Raw genomic sequence first — 21,258 nt, forward strand, 5'->3', positions numbered from 1 at the left:
GTCTCTTTCGCCATTGGTATTCTGGTTTTCATTTCTGCTCTACCCTTCCAGTCGGTTTCTATCCTGCTTCTGAGGTATTTAAAGCTTTGCACTTGTTCTAATACTTTTTCAGTCAGCATTATTTATTCCTTTTTTTCTCTCAGTGCCACGACTTTTGTAAGGCAAATTCATCTTGTCTCTTTATGCTCGCGTTGCTTCTTTTTCTGTCTACACCCGTATCAACTGTCTTAGGTATTTAAATTCCTCCACCTTCTGTATTTTACTTCCTTCTATTGCTATCCACCTAGGAGCGGTCTTGATGTTCGTCTTATTCTGTAACGTCTCGATAATCTGTAGTCGTGATTTAGCCGTTTCTCTCTGTTGTTGAGTGGTTTGATTAGCCGCCTCTTATAATGATTACGACAATATCACAGTATCATCTGCAACGTCATGTAGGTGCCTCTTCAAGGAGCTAGACATTTTAACTGCGCCGTCACAATACGTATTTTCGTTACTGAAATTCTTCGTAAATAATCCATCACAATTTGAGAAGAACAGTGAAGTAAATACCTACAAAACTGCCGGCCGGTGTAACCGAGCGGTTCTAGGCGCTACAGTCTGGAATCACGCGACTGCTTCGGTCGCAAGTTCGAATCCTGCCTCGGGCGTGGATGTGTGTGATGTCCTTAGGTTCGTTAGGTTTTAGTCGGTCTAAGTTCTAGGGGACTGATGACCTTAGAAGTTAAGTCCCATGGTGCACAGAGCCATTTTGAACCTATAAAACTAGAGGGAAAAATGACCTTTATTACCCATTATTAACGATTCAGTGTCAGAGAAACATTTTTGATCGTTTGCCCAATAACATAAAATGTCAAAGGTGGCGGAGTAACTTTTAAATCTAATTTAAAATCATTTCTCTTGGACAACTTCTGTTCCATTGAACAATTTCTGCTAAAAAAACAGGTAACTAGTAAAAAAATGCTGTTTTTAAATGTGGTAAAATGAGTAGGAATGAGATAATGTGTTCGCTAATCATGCATACGTAGCCTGTAAACTGACTCATTCTACACCACTGCGATAAAAAAAAAAAAATCGTTCAAATGCTCTATGGAACATATTAACTAACTAACTAACTAACTAACAAAACAATCTACCTGTTTCTTTGTTCATGCATACCAGGCGTTTTCCGGCTACTCTCTTAATTTCTTATCGCCATTCCCCAACCACCTTATCAAGGACGTGGTTTTAAAGAGCAAGGGAAAGAACCCATCTAGGTTGCATACTGTTTTACTAAAATAATTTTTTTGGGTTCTCAATCCCCGTGCCCTCCACACCGTTTCAATATCCGCCTGAGAGCAGCACCAAATATAGCAGATTTAAAACCTCCGTTTCCTGATCCTGGATCCGATACGGCTGTTGGTCCTTTGCTTGTACATCGCACGTTTACTTATTGGGATGGTACAGTGTGCATTGGGTCTGTTCCGCCGTCGCGGTCCAGCGGAGGTACATGTTTAACAGCTAATTAGATGAAGAACGCGTTCTTGGGGCAGAGTTCCGCCGGGGCGGACGAAGATGGAGTGGCGCAGCGAGCTCGTAAACACGCTGTGAAAGGCGAAGGGCGAGGGAACCGGGAGGAAATGAGAAAGCACCGCAGGCGGAGGAGGAGGAGGAAGCGCAGAAGGGAGAGGAATGAGGTTAGGCGATAGAGGAGGGGGGGGGGGGGCAGCGACTCCGCGGGGGACCTCCCTGCGGGAGAAAGAGATTGAAGGCAAGCCGGGAGGCGGCGGCAAAAAAAAAAAAAAAAAAAGATAGGAAAAGCTCCTGCGGAAGAAGAAAAAGGCGCAGCGACCTGGCCGCCGCGGGCCCGGGATAGGGCGACCAGAAATGTGTATCCTTACAGCACAGATAACAGCCATCGGCGTGGCGCTACCGCGTATGATGTCTCTACGACAGGCGCGTGGCCCGTATTGCGTGCAGCCGGGCACCTACGCCCGTGCAGTACTGTTTTCTAGCACCCCCCCCCCCCACCTCCCCCCAATTCTCTCTCTCTCTCTCTCTCTCTCTCTCTCTCTCCCCTCCCCCTCTCTCTCTCTCCCGTTAATTACTCCTCCTTCTGGTGTCTTTAATTACATTTTAATGGCCTATTCAGCGGGTGGAATCCGTTGTCGTGTAATGATAGTTGCCGAGGTACCTGAAATGCACGTGCCCTGTTCAGTGCCGCGACGTCAGTCCTGGGCGTACACGGGACACAATTACCGGCCCGGAGCCTCCACCTTTCTTTTGTGGGATGTTGCGTGCACGTTACCGTGGTGTGTGTATGTGTGTGTAGATTAATGGCGTGACACAAATCCTGCTGTTTGATGTTACATTGACGAAGATATAGTCGGCGCGGAAGTAACGAGCGCTTCTTACTGTTGCTGGCTTCGAGACAGTAAATTACTCGCAAATATTTGGCGGTTTACCCTGCGTTAAGCTGCACAGAAGTGTGTTACCTCGTGAAACATAAATCAGTTGTATTACATACTTTGCGCATACAGGGTGAAGTCTTCAGTCCGCTCTAACGTTCCTGCACCAAAGTGTCAGCATCATTCCCTGTTTTCGGTATACGACGCCGTTGATGTGTTCGCATTTCGTAGTCAAAGGCATGTTTCAAAACTTGTCCCGTTGACGATGTGGTCATTCGAGAATTCTTGTCCAGAATGCTCTGGGTAGCTGATAGCTCCGGCATCGGATGCCAGCGTAATATAATGCGTGAATCCGAACTCCATCGACAAAATTTTTGGGGATGTTGAGGGATATTTTCTGAGTGTTTTAGTGTAAGGGAAGTGGAGGGGAACCGTAGTACAAAGTAAATCTCGTTTAATGTTTTAGGCCTACTCTTCTTTATATCTGCATTACAATGAAAATATCTGCGCGACAGTGCACATGTCAATCGTACGTACTACGTGTATGTTTGGAAAAACAGTTGTTCCATTCACGCTGCAGTTACGCACAGTAACGCTCACTTCTCTCCGTTCCTCAAGCTTGCATTTAGAACTACTCGGTCCTGTCTCGGGGTTGTGCCTCCTTCAGCGTCAGTTTTACGTTAATAGTGATGAGCAGCAGTATGGGTGGGTTTACGTATGAAGAGTTGGCCAATGTGCGCCTCGTGTGTGGGTACACAGAAGGCAATGAGAGCGGTACAATAGCGATACGCTGCGCAGAAACCACATCATGGTACTTTTTCAACTGTACATAGGCGCCTACGGAAAACAGAACTTTACCGTTTTAGAGTGGAAGATTCTGTCAGATAACAGGCTCTTTCACAGTTGTGAAGGGATTTTCACAGAATGGAAGGTGACTTCGGTAACAAACACGGTAAATCATAATTACAATGTTCCTCTGTAACGAGTCGCCGGAAACCATTGGTTCCTTATAGCAAAATACTCAGTAAATATTTCTAAACAGCCTCCGAAAGTTTTCGATGGAGTTAGAGTTCATGCCGAATAAAAGCCTTATCGACATAGATGAAGGAAGAAGGGAATATTAGGGTTTAACGTCCCGTCGACACCAGGGTGATTAGAGACGAAGCACAGATTCGGGATGCTCGTAGAGGGTAAGTTAATCGGCCATGCCCTTTCAAAGGAACCGTCTCGGCATTTGCCTGGAGCGATTTAGGGAAATCAAGCCATGCCTCAAAACTGGATGGCCGGACGCAGATTTTAACCGTCGTCCTTCCGGATGTGAGTCCAATGGGCTAATCACTGCACCACGTCATTCGGGCGACACAGATGAATGTGTAAATGACTAGAAGTTGAGAAAATGCGCTATCACTGGAAATACTTAAATGACAACAGCAATTTGCCTAAAACCAACATCTAATTGCACGAGAAACGTATAGGCGATGACGTGTGTAGTTCGTTAATATGTTTAAAGAGCGACGAGTCGGAATGGTTATCATACTAAGCACGTATTCGGCCGGGGAGACATTCAGATGCTCTCCGTCCATCTGAATGAATGAGGTTTCTGCCACTTGCCTGAATTACTTCAGGCGATTGACACGAAAATTGTGAAAAAAATACCACGGAAGATTTATTTCCGCAGCCTTGTTGAACTGCACTTGTTTTTCACCTTGATAATGACTGCGCTGTCGTTCCTTTTCCAACCTTCATTTCTTAGAATCGATATCAATAAGAGTTTTAATAAGAGAATGGACTCCAAAATTATGTCAAATGTATCTTGATATTTACTCCAGGAAAGTAAGTAAGGTTAGAATTAAAATCCCGTCGCTAGACGTCATTAGAGACAGAGGATTAACTCTGAAGGAGGATGGAGGAAGGTTCAGTCGTATGTTTTATTGAAGGAACCATCTCGTATTCACGTCACACGATTTGGGAAAGTCATGGGTAACATCAACCACGATGACGAGAGGGGAGTTTGTACCCCACTGTTCCCGAATATTAAATCAGGATCTTAACCAGTGCGCCGCAGCGCTCCTTATTAAACACTAGGGATATTCAAATGTTGGGATAAAATGGAACTGATAGATAGCGATCTCTATTAAAAATTATTACTTAGCAGTCTCTTTCACTTTTTTAATACGTTACTAGTAACCGCTTTCAGCTATAGCCATCATCAAATCTGTAAGAAAAATACAATGTACTGGAAAACTTCGAATATAATAAACTTAGAACATTTGGTTGAAACGTTAGGCAACAATTTACCCCAACTTCAGCGTTTGCTTGGTATTCGCATATACAGTGAGTTTGAGATCTTCTAATGGCGAGACGTCATTCGTCGGAAGAAATACGTTCTACAACGTTTCTTTGAAATGGTGTAGATACTTCTCGTATGCGATTCGTCACTAAATTGTACTCACCGGCAGATCTGTTACCCGCGGCAGATATCGGTGATCAATAAAGCGTGAAAGCGACCTATAAAAGAAGGGAGATTTATATTTAATATCCCGTCGAAGAGCAGGTCGTCAAAGATGGAGCATAAGCCCGGACTGAACAACGATGAAGAAAGAAACCGGCAATGTTCTTTTCAAAGGAAACTTCTTAAGATTAGTTTCCATCGAGGAAAGTTTTCTTTGAGTGTTATTCATGTGTAAACAGGCGCTTGTAGGACTAAACAATGTCTAAGATGACTTGGTAGAGATCTTTTTTTGTGATTATCGGTCTGTCATGTTCTCCAAATGCTTATCGTTTTTTAGTAAAGCACTAATTGGCGACTATTCGGCGTCTTGCATTTCAGTTTCACTGCCGTTTATTCTAGAAGCTTCTCATTTGGACTCACGAGAATGCACAGATTCCTTTACCAAGCTCCATCTCGCCCCTTCCATTGTTATGTGCATCGGGTTCAAACCCATAAATCCATAACCTCCATAACCTCCATCACTCATGTCGATAACAACATATTTTGGGCACTTCAGCCCCTCCTCAAACTCTGATTTTACACGAGGGCTATTTGGAAAGTAAGGTCCGATCAGGCGGGAAATGGAAATCTCTGTGAAAATCCGATGATTGCACAGATGTGTTGGGCAGTCTCTAGTATGGTCATTGATCGTGTCACGTAGCGCTTTTCACTTCTGAACGCACAGTGAGCACGTAAAAACGCCTAAAACAATAATGTGTCTCCCTCCAAGTATGGGTGGCTGCTGAGATTTCGCCTGATTTCATGCAGCGCCCATAACATAACTGTAATTCCTTTCCTTCTTCAGGATAATTCTCGTCAGCACAGTGCAGGGGCAACGAAGATGCTCCGGCGTTTTCAATCGGAAATCTTTGATCGCCCACAATACAGCCCGGACGTGGCTCCATCTGACTGTCGATTGCTCTGCTCACATGAAGCGCTAACTACGAAGGCAACAGTTTGGCACGGACAACGAGCTGCAGACCAGCGTAGAGAACTGGCGGAAAGCACACCTTCTGTGAGGAGGGTATTGAAAAGCTGGTACAACGCTTCGACAAATGCCTGAGTCGGAGAGGCGACTATGTAGAGAAGTATCTGGAAAGTGTAGAGAACTGTCGCATTTTTTATTTCTATTTTCAGAGTGTTTTCCATTCCGCTACCAATCGGACCTTATTTTCCGAGCAGTCCTCGTATACGTCTCGTGGAATGGAGCTCTCCGGTTGTTGTTTTTTGTTTTTGCGATGTACAGTGGCTCTTGCACGGAGGTGATTGCACAATTCTATATGTCCATCCATCGTAGGGATGAATCTGTTTGGATTTGTATAAGATACCAGAATTATTCAGTTGTAGTTTTGTAAATGCATGGTACGTATACAATTAAAATCTCTGTAAGATAAACTGCATTGACACACACTGCAGAATGTTACCTCTTGCAAACATGTCCCACAACCTATTACAGAAGAGAGATTTAAATAAATAGCGAAACCTTTATTACATTCCATTACACTGAAACGTCGCAGAGGGATTCGTAATGAACGTGCCTTCTGATGCCAGAACAGAAACGCCGTATGGCAAGAAAGGCACAGTCGCCAAGCGAGGCTACGCAGAGCATGCGGCTGTGCGACCCTTATTCCAATCACGGTTCTAGAACACGTCAGAGGATCGGCGAAACTGCTATTGGCTATTTAGACGGGGGAAGAATAATGTTGGTGGTTGGCGCTGCATTATTCAGGCGGATTTTTCTGTGCCCTTTTTCCACGACTGTGCGCCCACGGGCGGCTCGCATAATGAGGGCAGGGCGTCTTGCCCTCCGTGGGACTTGTCGCGTTATTAGCGGCGCCCTCAGCTCGCCTTAGCCCGCGGTGGCCTCTGTCCTCGCGTCCTCCTGTAACGCTACAGTTTCCAGTACTCGTGTCTTTTAAGCTGCGTTGTACGTCTTCACAAGTCGCCAAATCAGTATATTGTAGTGCGTTGTTGCCGTTGTTTTAGTTGTCTATGCTGCGTTTGTTGAAACTTCATTTATGTGAAGAGATTAAGGCAGAGAAGGTGGTTTGGAATTCACGCCAACTTCGTAAATCTCTATACCGTGAACATACAGACAGACTTCCTATTCTGCTGGAGAAACAGAATTCGAGCCAACCAGGCGGTGGTATTCCTTCAGACTGCTAGTTCGATGGCGTAACCACTGCGGCGCCGCGTCTATCCCAAACAACTCACCGGATGAGCAGTCCCACATTACCGCCACGAACCTACTGTATGACTTCATTCAGTGACAGGTTTTCATAGTAGGTGGTATCATCATCTGGTCTAACGTAACTGAATCATCTAAGAATCTTCAAGGGTGTTATCCCTTTTGTTTCGGAAGATATTTGCAATTTTATTTCTGCAACATGTAACTGAAATCATCCCAAAGTATTGCTACTCATCATTTCATTCGACGCCCAGCGTCGATGGAAAGCCTCAGTTTGTTTGCCGTTACAAACAAAATGATTTTGAAAGTGGAATTTTTCACGTGTCCATTCTACAGAGCTGTCTCAAATTAGCCTAGTGCGATATTCGTTTTACCTGTATGTATTAACAGAACAACGAATACTCTAGCAACGACAACACTGCCGTGCTCCACGCTAAAGGCTACTGCCGTGGAGAAGCGCGCTGCTCAGTCGCTGCTAGAGTACCGCTCAGTCGCTGCTAGAGTACCGAATATACTTAGTGTTTTACTATTCCTGCTAATACATATCGGTAAAACGAATATCGCACTAGGCTAATACGGTAGCGTTCAATCAAGTGGGGAGGTAAAATACCTATGTAGAAATCATTTTAATTGTAACGGGAAACAAACCGACGCTTTCCAGCGACGCAGGACGTCGCATGAAAGACGTGATGAGTAGGATTTGTTTGGGCTGACGCCAGCTACATGTTGCAAAAAGGAAATTACAAATATCTGCCGAATCGCCAGAGAAAATGCGACTGAGATCTGTAAGAGTGGCATCCAGTGTATTAGTAAATGTCTAACCTGGGGTACAGTCACGCAGTTTCAGTTACAGGTTGCCTAACTAACAGCTTCCAGGACCACCAAAAATATGATTTTCAGTATTTCACGCAGTTATTGATCGAATTTAAAGATTTAAAATGCTGCCGTAATCTACTCAGTAGGACCTATAATCTTATCTATGTTACAAGTTTATCACAATAAGTCAAGTAAAACTGTTAGAAACTGTGTGTCCCCCGGCAGCTTAACTCATGGCGCGCAAATTACCCAGACTGTATTCACCCAGTATTTGAGAATGAGAGGAGACAGGGACTTGTAACAAACTTCATACATAATTCCAAAGCTCCACAACCTTTTTCTCGCTGACAGCTCTGATGTGAAGTGCTACAATATTCACTTCTGTCATCCCGAGAGAGATTCTACATGTAATGTATGCAGACGACAATTCCCTGGTTTAGAAGAATGGCGTCGATATGTAGCCTCTGTCGTTTCGTGTTAATGGTAACGCATACAGGTTTCGCTACTTGCAATGAGTTTTCCTAAGATGCTGTGACCTTCTCGTTTAAAGCACCATACCCAGCGACCGAGCGAGGTGGCGCAGTGGTTAGCACACTGGACTCGCATTCGGGAGGACGACGGTTCAATCCCGTCTCCGGCCATCCTGATTTAGGTTTTCCGTGATTTCCCTAAATCGCTTCTGGCAAATGCCGGGATGGTTCCTTTGAAAGGGCACGGCCGATTTCCTTCCCAATCCTTCCCTAACCCGAGCTTGCGCTCCGTCTCTAATGACCTCGTTGTCGACGGGACGTTAAACACTAACCACCACCACCATCATACACAGCGTCCCCAAATGTACACTCTGAGAGGTATATTTACATAGAACCTTGTCAAATCACAATGTGTCTTGTATATAATGTTGTGTACGAAATTGTGGTTAATATGCAAACTTGCTTGAGTCCTGTTCATTGATACTGTCGGTTGAGTTTCACATCAGTTTCGACTACTGTAATGTTCCCTCTATTCACAGCTCAGATTGTCTGACGAGGAAGGGGCGATTCTACCTCCAAACCGAACTTTCTTCTACGGTCGCACCGTCACTGGTTTATACTGAAATGTAACTTTTGCTATTTATTACAGATTTCCACTTACGTAATAATGACGGAGTAAGCGCATGTGTTATCTGATGCAACTGACATTAGTTATATAATTTCTGGTATAATCAAGAAATAAGATAGTGCTGTGTTATTCGAAGCTTTTCTTTTAAAAAAATGAGGCTTTGACGTGAATCTTCCTCCTATGAATCATTGCAAAAAGTTTGGAAGTAGACGATCAGGGTGTAACTTCTCGTGAACTACGAAGTTATCGTAGTCAGAGCACATGTGCAGACAGGACAGTGATGGGGAAGACACAGTATCCATCTCGCATTTTGCCTTGATTTATCTAGGGAAACCACGAAAATACTCACTCTGGACGGCTGATTTTAACACTGCTACTCACGAGCGGTGGTCCAATGCCTTAAACTCTCACGCTACCAGCGCAAGTCAAGAAGTTAATACACAAAGGAAAAAAAAAGTTCCAGCACCAAGAAGGTTTGTGCAAAATAAACGAAAGTTGGTAGACGTGTTTCTACATGTGAAAGATGTTGTCAGTTCATATTTCGCACTGGTCGCATAAGAAAGTCGCTAGTCGCACCACTATGAGTAAACAAATCACGTTTGCTTTAAATACGCGCTGTACTGTTCGATATAGGACGTAGTGAGCCGATGTTAATCCAGAATGCCTTCAAGGCGACAAAGACGCCATTATCAACAGCTCATCGAGTTTGAACGAGGTCGTGTAGTAGGGCCACGAGAAGCTGGATGTTCCTTCCGAAGTAATGCAGGAAGACTCGGAAGGAATGTAGCTTCTGTAGATGATTCCTGGCAGCGGTGTTCGCGGGAAGGTGCGATCCCAAGGAGACCAGGCTGCGAGCGGCTACGTGGAAGTACCGATATGAAGACCATGGTGTTCGGCGCATGGTTTTGGCGGATCGTACTGCATCTGCAGTCGTACTGCCATCTGCAGCAGCAATATGAGCGGCAGTTGGTACCACAGTGATACAACGAACTGTTGCAAATCGGTTACTTCAAGGACAGCTCTGTAGCGCGCATTCCACTGACCCAAATCCGCCGCCGTTTGCTCATTAAGAGCAGGGTCGAGGTCTGTTGTGTTTTTTGATGAAAGCCAGTTCTGCCTCTGTACCAGTGCTGGCCGGTGTTGTTTAGGAGGAGGCCAGGTGAACGCCTGCAGCCAACTTGTCTCCCCGTTAGACACACTGGACCTGGAATTATGGTGTGGGGCGCGATTTCGCAAGACAGCAGGAGCACTCCCGTGGTAATTCTTCGCGCCCTCACTGCAAATTTGTACGTGAGCTGTTCTGCTGCCATTCGTGAGCAACATTCGAAGGGGGTTTTTCCAACAGGATAACGCTCGCCCACATACCGCTGTTGTAACTCAACATGTTCTGCGTATTGTCGACAAATTGCATTGGCCTGCTCGATCACCAGATCTGTCTGTGATGGAGCATATGTCGGACATCACTGCACGATAACTCCAGCGACATCATAACCAGTATTAACCATCCCTATATTGACGGACCAAGTACAACAGGTTCGCAGCTGTATTCGACAAACTGACTTCCGGCACCTGCAAAACACAATGCATGCACGTTTGCATGCTTCCATTCAACATTCTGGCGCCTACACCGGCTATTTATATAGCAGCATTTCACATTTGGAATGGCTTTTCTTGCGCTCACAGTAACCTGTGAGCTTGCAACATTCATCGCTTAAATGTGTTATCTAGACAAATGTATTCCTGGAATTTCATTACTCTGCGTTAATTATTTCTAGGTATTATGATTTTATTTTTCCTTATTGTGTTTTCTGAGGGGTGAAAATCTGCTTAGTTGGATTAATGATCCTCAATGAATAAATTAAGACAGGAATCGAGGAGTCAACCAAGTGGAACAGTAGCAATGAAGTCAGATGATTGGACAGATAGAGTTGGGTAAGAAAGTGTGGGGGACATGTCTTCGTACTTGTTACTTTTAGTTGTTCATTTGCAAGCTCCGCATGTGCTTCTTGGCTACTCGCTGGGAAAGTGTCGTTTCTGTAGTGTAACATTGGCATCGCTTCAGAGTCGTGGAGGTTGTCCTGGTTTCGTAGCTGTTTTTCCCTAGACTAGCAGCAACTATTCAGGCAGCATTTGTTTTCTTATATTGGCTCGGATTCTTTGTTACTTAGTGAAAGACCAGACTGCACTTCAGTATTACTTGATTTCGCTGAGTGTCGTTAGTTACCTTGTATCAGTTCTCAAGTGACCTTAATGTTATATCCGTTACGTTCTGTAGAATATGTTGTTACTGGATTCACAGAATGATAGGCGCTGGAATTGGTTTTACATAGCGTTTGTCGTCAACAGAAAGAGAAAGCATTGACAGAACATGGTATCGTGCCGGTGCATTTTTTTCTTGTGTTTGATAAACAACCCTTTAATAACGAAAATATCTTGTCACTGAATGAAATTCTGTGATACCATCATTTATCCAGCCTTTGTCAGATTCGCTGTTGAGGTCTCGTTGTGCAATAACAATTCGAAGTTCCTATTTTCTGTATTTATTTTTCCGCTTATTAAACACATGATGTTTTGGAGTCTAAAGAGAGAGTGAACCCATATGAGTACTGTAGTGTGTTGGTCAATAATAATAATAATAATAATAATAATAATAATAATAATAATAATAATAATAGTACTTGTATGGGTGTTAGTCTGGTGTGAAATGTTTAGTACGGCATTATTACATTGAAATATTTCTCATTAAATAAAATAATAGTAATAATAATAATAATAATAATAATAATAATAATAATAATAATAATAATAATAAGTGATAGTTTGAAACGTATCGATTATTTAATGTAGACGATGCTTAGAGCACTTTGGATTTTAGTTCCTTAAGAACTTGGTTCAGTTTTTGACTAAGCAGTTTCCAACTCATATTTGATTTTTCCGTAATGTGAGATATAATCTAATCGTGTTGTTGGAATGAAAGGTCGACGAGTGACATCAGTTCGAAAGCCTTGGATGCAACCTTAAAGCACGTAACACTTGCAATAATAGGCGCGTTTGTAAGACAATTTCTCGGCCGACTCTTCTTTCTATTCACATTTTTACCTATGGAAAATATATGTTTATTGTGTTTTCGCTATACCTTTTGTACTGTATCGGGCGACAAGTTCCCGTGCTGCTCGAACACTACGTAGAAAATATTTTGAGGCCTATTTCACCACACATACACTGACGTACTGAACATCTGCAGGAGGCTTCTAACAGGGTACTTAGGTGGAGGATGGGAGATGCCATTATCTCTTGAGCCACCGTGCCTAACAAGAGGACACACTCAATTACCTAACATCAAAGAATGCTTATGTAAATATCCCAGTCAGAGTAATAACAATTCTTAAGTTAGGATTTTTGGATTAGAGTGTTATCCTTCAGATATATGAAACTATTTTTCAAATGTCTAGATTTCGCAACGGAGAATTACGGCCCTCTCGCGTACTGACAGAATTGTCAAGTTTTTCACTGTTGTTGATCTATCGTAAGCTTAACTAGTGCTCTAGTTTTAAAATAGAATGGCATACGGAAATAATTTATATGATTTCTGCAAACAACCTATATATGTGCGTTGTATGTCGCTGTCCACTTAATTCTGCTGTGATTTTATTGCAAGATCAGGTGCACAATGTTACGAACGACTACTGTTGTCTCCGTTGATCTTCGTCAGAATTGTAGAAGGCGTCGTCTTTTCCTCGACTGCCTTTTGCATTCTGGAGCCTATTTAGATAAAACTGGTAAGTTTTCATACCAATAATCTTAGGCAACAAGCAGGAGCGGTCCTTCTGTTGCTATCTGGTGACTATCCCTTTCACTCTTGACAAACATATAACAAATGGTACAGTGTGACGAAAACACATTACAACAAAAAGAATTTACAGCAACAGACTTCAGAACCGGCTCATGCATAATTGTGACTAGGCCTGACGTTACGAACTCGGTATGGTATGTCGAACGTTTTAATGCTATTGTGTTGACTGCTCGGAGACTGCACCAAAGAAATGGTCGTTTTTTCTAATTTAAAGACTGTGGTATTGGACAACCGATATAGTGGTCTAATTATCGAAACACTTAAGTGAGGTTTTCGTAGGTTTTAGAGAAAGCTGCTGGAACTAGGAAATTACTGTTGAAGTGAAGATAGGAAACTGTCGGGATATATGGATTGCGTCGTTGAAACGGCGGTGCATTTTGTAAATACTATAGCAAGTATCGAGTATAGTGAAACGTTGCCAAGTATCCTTTCCCTATAAATTTATATTTGTGTTCATAAAAGCATGTAAATGATATTTCTCCACGAAAAAAATTAATAAAGTTCAGTGTGGACTTTATTCCTGAAAAACTGCAGAGGTTACGAAGGTTTCGTGACGAGACACTCATGTAGCGTTAAGCAGTTGTGGCTGCAAGGATCAGACTACTGAGGCCTTTGAGAGAAGACTGGGAAGACCCTGTTCGAAACCCGTGAAATACTGCAAGGTTTAACTGACTTATTACCACTACAACAACACCCAAATTACAAACAGAGATGACAAGTGTTTTTTTGCAGTCTCTTGGGCGACTGAAGTTACGCCTGGGAATCTAGCAGTAGTTTGGGACCATACCACGCAGGTGGGGGGGGGCTACTGAGATAAGATAAATGAACAGTGTACCACTAGCGCATTACATTATTAAATAACTTCTTTGGGAAACAATACAGTTCTCTAGGGATAAACCGAATTAAATTGCAGTATTTTAAACAGACTGGCAGTTTATTGGGAAGGATGGAGGATCAAGTCTCCATCCAGCAATCCTGATTTAGGTTTTCCTAAATTAAAATGGTGGGTGGTTTCTGCTATAACGCCATGGCCGACTACCTGTCCCATGATGGTCAAACTGGACCTGTAGGTATACTGAAGTGAAAAAAGTCGTGGGATACTTCATAATATCGTGTCGAACCTCCTTTTTTCCCGGCGTAATGCAGCAACTCAACGTGCCATGGACTCCACAAGACATTGGAAGTCCCCTGCAGAAATATTGCGGCATGCTGCCCATGAAGCCTTCCGTAATTGCAAAAGTGTTGCCGGTGCAGGCTTTTGTGCACAAACTGACCTTTTCACTGTGCCGCATAAATGCTCGATGGGATCATGTCGGACCATCTGGGCGGCCAAATCATTCACTCCAATCGTCCAGAATGTTCTTCAAACCAACTGTGGCCCTATGACATGGCGCATTGCCACCCGTAAAAATTCCATCGTTGTTTGGGAACATGAAATCGATGAATGGCTACAAATAGCATTCACGTCGCGCAAACATAAACGTTCCCTGACTATGATCCGTTCAGTTGGACCAGAGGACTCAGGCCATTTCACCACTAGCTTGCACAGTGCCTTGATGACAACTTGAGTCCATGCTTCGTCGGGTCTGCGCCACACTCGAACTCAGCCATCAGTTGTTAAGAACTGAAACAGACTCATCTGACCAGGCCACGGTCTTCCATTCGTATAGGGTCCAACCGTTGTGATAAGGAGCACAGGAAAGGCGTTGCAGGCGATGTCTTACTGTAACAGCACTCCCGTCGGTCCTATGCCTCCTTAGTCCACTAACACCAAATTTCGCCGCACTGTGCTACCGGATACGTTCGTCGTATGTCCCACATTGATTTCTGAGCTCATTTAGCGCAGTGTTGCTTGTCTGTTAGCGATGCCAAGTCTACTTAAACACCGCTGCTCTCGCTTGTAGAGTGGAGGCCGTCGGGCACTGCGTTGTCCGTCGTGGGACGTAATGCCCTAAATGCTCGGCACACTCTTCACATTATGGACCTCGGAATACGGAGTTCCCTCACGACCTCCGAAGTGGAACGTCCAACTACCAATCACCATTCCCCGTCATGCAGTCAGAATCGCGTCACAGGCTTCTTCGCATCTATCACCTGAGTACAAATGACAGCTCCACTAATGAAATGCCCTTGCGTACCGTGTGTACGCGATACTACCGCAATCTTTGCATGTACATACCGTTATCCCATGCCTTTTGTCACCTTATTGTACGTAAACGTCCATATATAAACCACTGGCCATTAAAATTGCTACACCCACGAAGATGACGTGCTACAGACGCGAAATTTAACCGACAGGAAGAAGATGCTGTGATATGCAAATGATTAGCTTTTCAGAGCATTCACACAAGGTTGGCGCCAGTGGCGACACCTACAACGTGCACACATGTGGAGACTTTCCAACAGATTTCTCATACATAAACAGCAGTTTACCGGCGTTGCCTGGTGAAACGTTGTTATGCCTCGTGTAAGGAGGAGAAATGCGTACCATCACGTTTCCGACTTTGATAAAGGTCGGATTGTAGCCTATCGCGATTGCGCTTTATCGTATCGCGACATTGCTCCTCGCGTTGGTCGAGATCCAATGACTGTTAGCAGAATATGGAATCGGTGGGTTCACGAGGGTAATACGGAACGCTGTGCTGGATACCAAAGGCCTCTTATCACTAGCAGTCGAGATGACAGGCATCTTATCCGCATGGCTGTAACGGATCGTGCGGGCACGTCTCGATCCCTGAGTCAACAGATGGGGACAACCATCTGCACGTACAGTTCGACGACGTTTGCAGCAGCATGGACTATCAGCTCGGAGGCCATGGCTGCGGTTACCCTTGGCGCTGCATCACAGACAGGGGCGCCTGCGATGGTGTACTCTACGACGAACCTGGGTGCACAAATGGCAAAACGTCATTTTTTTCGGATGAATCCAGGTTCTGTTTACAGCATCATTATGGTCGCATCTGTGTTTGGCGACATCGCGGTGAACGCACATTGTTGGAAGCGTGTATTCGTCATCGCCATACTGGCGTATCACCCGGCGTGATGGTATGGGGTGCCATTGGTTACACGTCTCTGTCACATTTTGTTCGCATTGACGGCACTTTCAACAGTGGACGTTGCATTTCACATTTGTTACGACCCGTGGCTCTACATTTCATTCGATCCCTGCGAAACCCTACATTTCAGCAGGACAATGCACGACCGCATGTTGCAGGTCCTGTACGGTCCTTACTGTATACAGAAAATGTTCGACTGCTGCCCTGGCCAGCAAATTCTCCAGATCACTCACCAATTGAAAATGTCTGGTCAGTGGTGGTCGAGCAACTACTCTTGATGAACTGTGGCATCGTGTTGAAGCTGCATGGGCAGCTGTACCTGTACGTGCCATCCAAACTGTGTTTGACTCAATGTCCAGGCGTATCAAGGCCGTTATTACGGCCAGAGGTGGTTGTTCTGGGTGCTGATTTCTCAGGATCTATGCACCCAAATTGCGTGAATATGTAATCACATGTCAGTTCTAGTATAATATATTTGTCCAATGACTACCCGTTGATCATCTGCATTTGTTCTAGGTGTAGCAATTTTAATGGCCAGTAGTGTAAGAGTTTTTTAAAACTCTACAACTGTGAATAAAGCTATTTATAGTGGTGGCCACTCACCGTCGGCCTGCTGGGCTGTGGGGACGGAGGGCGGCGGCCATGGCGCGCGGTGCCCGGCGCGGAACGGCGAGCCCGGGGGCGCGCCCAGCATTCCGCCGGCGCCCGCGCCGCCGCTCGGCGACGGCGACTGCTGGAAGCCGCCTGCTGCAACAACCACAACACCGCATCCGTCAGGACCAATGACGCACCGGCCAGCCGCACAGGGTTCTGCACTCCCTATAGAATACTCTTTACTAAAAGTCACGACCGGTTTCCCACCACTGTAACACGCGTCCTCCGGTGATCTGTACTAATAATAAGGACAAATCCTTTTACAGAGAAGCCTTAACAATGATGTAAAGAATAAAGGGGTACTGAAAAGTAATATTATAGAGTTGTGTTGAGGAGTATTCACTGATATTCTTTTTAACAAGTCATCGCCGAAAGTTTACTGCCTTAGAGCCATTCTCCACTATTCACGTCAAGTTGTAAACAAATAGCGCGCTAAAAGGAGTAGTCCGTATTTAAATCGGAGGTGGTAGCAAAATCTATAAAAATAAAATCTGGATAAAAATTAAACGGGCCAAACCCAAGCTGTAGACTAGTAGTGCACCGATACTGTTTCGAAATATGCACCCAGGAAATGGTGGCTGAGTGGGAGCAGGCAAAGCAGTACTGTGACGTCAGAGGCGACGGAAACAAATCCGTCGCTGTAGAGGGCGTGAAGAGTGCGGGGCGGCTGTACATGTGCTAAACTGTTTAAAAAGTATACGAAAAAGATAGAATCCCATTTGTAAAAATACTGAAAGTGGACAATAAAACGCAACATATTAATAAATCTGAGTGGTGATAAAAAATTCCCTCTTCCAGAAACAAAGTTTATAAGAATACTGGAAGTGGATAGTTAAAATGTAAAATATTAATATGCACTACCGCTTGTAGCACGCTATTTGTTTACAATCTGACGTGAACGATGGGGAGTGGCTGTAAGGCAGTACGGCGACGACTCGTTAAAGAGTATCTTTGTGAGTACTCTTCAAGCACAACTCTATAATACTACTTTTCAGTAGCTATCCCTTTATTGTTTACACCATCAGCAAGGATTCTTTATAAAAGAATTTTTCCTCATTGCTTGCACAGATCACTTGAGGATGTCTCTTCTGGTGGTGCGGAAACAGTCCTGAGTTTCTACAACATATGCGGATTATTTTTTCCAAATGTCGAAAGTTGGCTGCGTTTGCCCGTAATTTAAAACTACACTTGACGTAAATGATTTGGTGAATTTGAAAATATGTCGTGCCCTAAGAACTAACTTTGACGAAAAGTACGCAGAACTTAGTGTACCTTAAACGACTTTTTTTTTAAGTTACGTTACTTTGGTGTAAATAAACACTTTACTAATGTTCTACAAAATATATCATGTATTAGGTAACGAACGGGTTTTCGGCTTCTTAGGCTATCGTCGTGTGACAGGTGAATGTCACAAGCACAGATAAAACGGCGTGCGACTTTCACAGATATTACCTATATACAAGACGCAGAAGATACAAAACTGAGAACATATAGAGTGTTTATAGAGGAAAGTATTACACTCTATATGTCAGTTTTTTGTATCTCTTGTATCTTCTCTGTTAGTAATACCTGTTAAGTCGCATCCCGTTTTATCTGGGTTTGCGTCATTCATTTGTCACCTGACGATGGCCTAAGAAGCCGACGGCTGTTTTGTGACCAGATAATTAATACATTTTACAGAACATTAGGAAAGTGTTTTCCATGTAATATTGTTGTTCCGTTCGGCCAAGAACCAACGGAAAAAAAGTTGAAATGTGTGTTAAATCTTATGGGACTTAACTGCTAAGGTCATCAGTCCCTAAGCTTACACACTACTTAACCTAAATTATCTTAAGGACAAACATACAGACCCATGCCCAGGGAGCACTTGAACCTCCGCTGGGATCAGCCGCACAGACCATGACTGCGGCGCCCTAGACCACTCGGCTAATCCAGCGCGGCAACGGAAAATTACTTGATATCCAAACGGTAAGCATATATCAGTAGTATAAGCAAATGTCGTCTTATTGTGTTACTGATTTGACTATTGATGCCAACCTTGCTGATTTAACTGTATGAAATGATATCCTCACGTGATCAAATTTAAGTATCCAACGAGTTATGAAATGGAGCTTGAAAATACTGATGTATATAATGAATCCGTATGTTCATTATGCTAGACTGAAACTGAAAATTTAAAAAAAATTGAAATGTTGGCATGACTGAGAAAGTCGACATGCGAATGGAATACAGGGGGTGGCCAATGCAGCTGTCATCAGGTGCCCTGCGTCACACACTACGCAGAGATTACAGAGTATACGTATGATCTTCTTCCGTGTCAATTTTTTATAAATCGAGATGTTAAATCACTATTTATTTTCACGGAATGACGTAGGTATCTTAACGACATTCGAGAACTGTTGGATTGACAGTCATATAATGCTTGTAAATATACATGCTTCCGAATTCTTCGCAAAAATATCCGCTAAGTGTGTTATACATGAGGGCGAAGGCTGTTCGCGGTGGGTAGTTCACTTCCATTGGAAAGTAAACATCGCATGACAGGACTGAGGCTGCGCTGGCCTGCGAAATTCTTTGTGTTTGACACACTGCAACTGCAAAATAGTAAAAGGTTTCTTTTTTTGCCCCATGCATCGAATTTTGTGGTGCAGCTTCTACCAGGTAATACTCTTCCACTGAGCGGGAAAAGCACGGAATGGGGTGGAAGTGTTCTTCCCCCTGAGTTACTGCACCTGATGACCTACTGTACCGAAGTGCCGTGTTTATTAGAACTGGTTATATCTAGATAATTAAAACACATGTGGGTTTCTGAACTTCAGTGAGCGTTACGACGCCATTATCGGAGTAAAACTGTTGCAGAATTCAAAGATAACTATGTCTTGCGCTTTAAAACGAGCCATTATCGGAGGCACTGGAGAAACAAAAGAAATATTACGATTTGAACGGACTTCGGCTAAATTCAAATACGGAAGAGACTTTAGAAGATAGCATTCTTATTTATCGATTAACATCGTTTGGGTAATTTAGGTTCCATTTCAGCTTCCACAGTACCCAACCGCAGCACACAGTTGTGGCACCAGTGCGTTTTCCGAAAACAAACTCATCAATTTTTTAAGAATCAATTTCAGAACATCGCCAGTATAGAGGAACTACGAAGGATACTTCTTAGTATTTGCGGACTAGCAAGCAGTTCAGGCGACATCAAGTTCACAGTTACTCGCTCGGTTCGTCTGATATGGGCCAGTGGGCATCTTAAAGAGAGGATAGAAAAACACGGCTGTTGGTCGGAACGAGCGGGAACACAGCAAATGAACTGGAGCAACCATCCAGCACATAAATCGCCCGGAGCCGGTTGACAAGTTTTCGCTCCAAAAAACCGCGAGAAAGCTGCTCCTCTTTGCAGGCAGCGTTTCCGGCTCGCTCGTCGGCCCAGCATGAAATTTCACTGCCGCTACGTTGGGGTTGACTTCGTCTCAGGGTTATGGCCAGCTGCCGAGCTTCTTCACAATGACATACAGCTGGATTAATTTTCGCCCAGAATTTAAGGAGAATCTCAATGAGCTGACTGTCGCTAGTAATAAACTGACCAGAGTTTGCACGGTAATTACTTTTAGCTACCGTCAAGTTAACTGTAAATATCTACCTACAGCCTCCCTGTAGCACCTATAACTCGCAGTGTATTATGTGCCTGTGAAGTACTGTCTCGGTTGTGCGACTGGACTCGTAATTTCCTCACAGAAAAGGTGCCCGTTTCCCAGTAAATGTTGTAGGCCCTGTGCTGTTCATGTCCTACATAAACGATTTAGAAGGCAATCTGAGCAGCCCTCTAAGATAATTTGCAGATGATGCTCTCATTAACTTCCTAGTAATGTCATCAGAAGACCAAAACGAATTGCAAAATTTTCTAGAGAAGTCTTTTGCTTGGGGTGAAAAGTAGCAATTAATACTAAACGCTAAGAATTGTAAGGTTCTCTACATGAGTACAAAAAAAATTCCATTGACTTTAGGTTACACAATAAACACCACAGTTTCATAGGTTGTAGATTCAATTGCAAATTATGGTCAGGTCCTGCAGAAAGTGTCATCACTTCTGTCTCTAAGCTGGTCAAAATCAACAGCATAGAGACATACGTGATGGCACTTTTGCAGGACAATGTTCAAGCACGTAGAGTGCAATCTGTTACTGATTTGTTTGACTGGTGGGGCTGCTAAGTGCTATACCACCTACTGCACTCCCCTGACTTAAGCCCTCGTAAATTCAACTCAGTTTCTAAACTGAAGGAAACACTTCACGGCATTCGCTTCAGAACTGCTACAAATTCATCGGGCAATACACCGCGCCTCTCGAACTGTCAACAGCTGACACTGCTCACTGCTAAGAGTATCCTACGACTTCCACATCACTGGCAACGAGTTATACATAATGCTCAAAAAATGTGTGTGAAATCTTATGGGACTCAACTGCTAAGGTCATCAGTCCCTAAGCTTACACACTACTTAACGTAAATTATCCCAAGGACAAACACACACACACACACACACACACACACACACACACACACACACACACAAACACACACACACATACACACACACACCCATGCCCGAGGGAGGACACGAACCTCCGCTGCGACCAGCCGCACAGTCCATGACTGCAGCGCCTAAGACCGCTCGGCTAATCCCGCGCGGCTATGCTTAGTGCTGGTGATTACTTTGAA

General features: G+C 43.9%; 1 protein-coding gene across 7 annotated transcripts in view; it reads right to left on the reverse strand.

Moving 5' to 3' along the window:
• The window catches only part of LOC126335458 (protein winged eye), a 382,243-nt gene that overhangs the window by 201,535 nt on the left and 159,450 nt on the right, over positions 1-21,258 (reverse strand). For all 7 annotated transcript variants that reach the window (XM_049998751.1, XM_049998753.1, XM_049998757.1 and 4 more), the window contains exon 2: positions 16,490-16,633. In XM_049998751.1, the coding sequence (XP_049854708.1) occupies positions 16,490-16,580 (91 nt within the window). In that variant the 5' untranslated portion in view covers positions 16,581-16,633. The remainder of the gene's footprint in view (positions 1-16,489; positions 16,634-21,258) is intronic.

Source organism: Schistocerca gregaria, chromosome 2, assembly GCF_023897955.1.
Source record: "Schistocerca gregaria isolate iqSchGreg1 chromosome 2, iqSchGreg1.2, whole genome shotgun sequence".
Classification (NCBI taxonomy): Eukaryota; Metazoa; Arthropoda; class Insecta; order Orthoptera; family Acrididae; genus Schistocerca; species Schistocerca gregaria.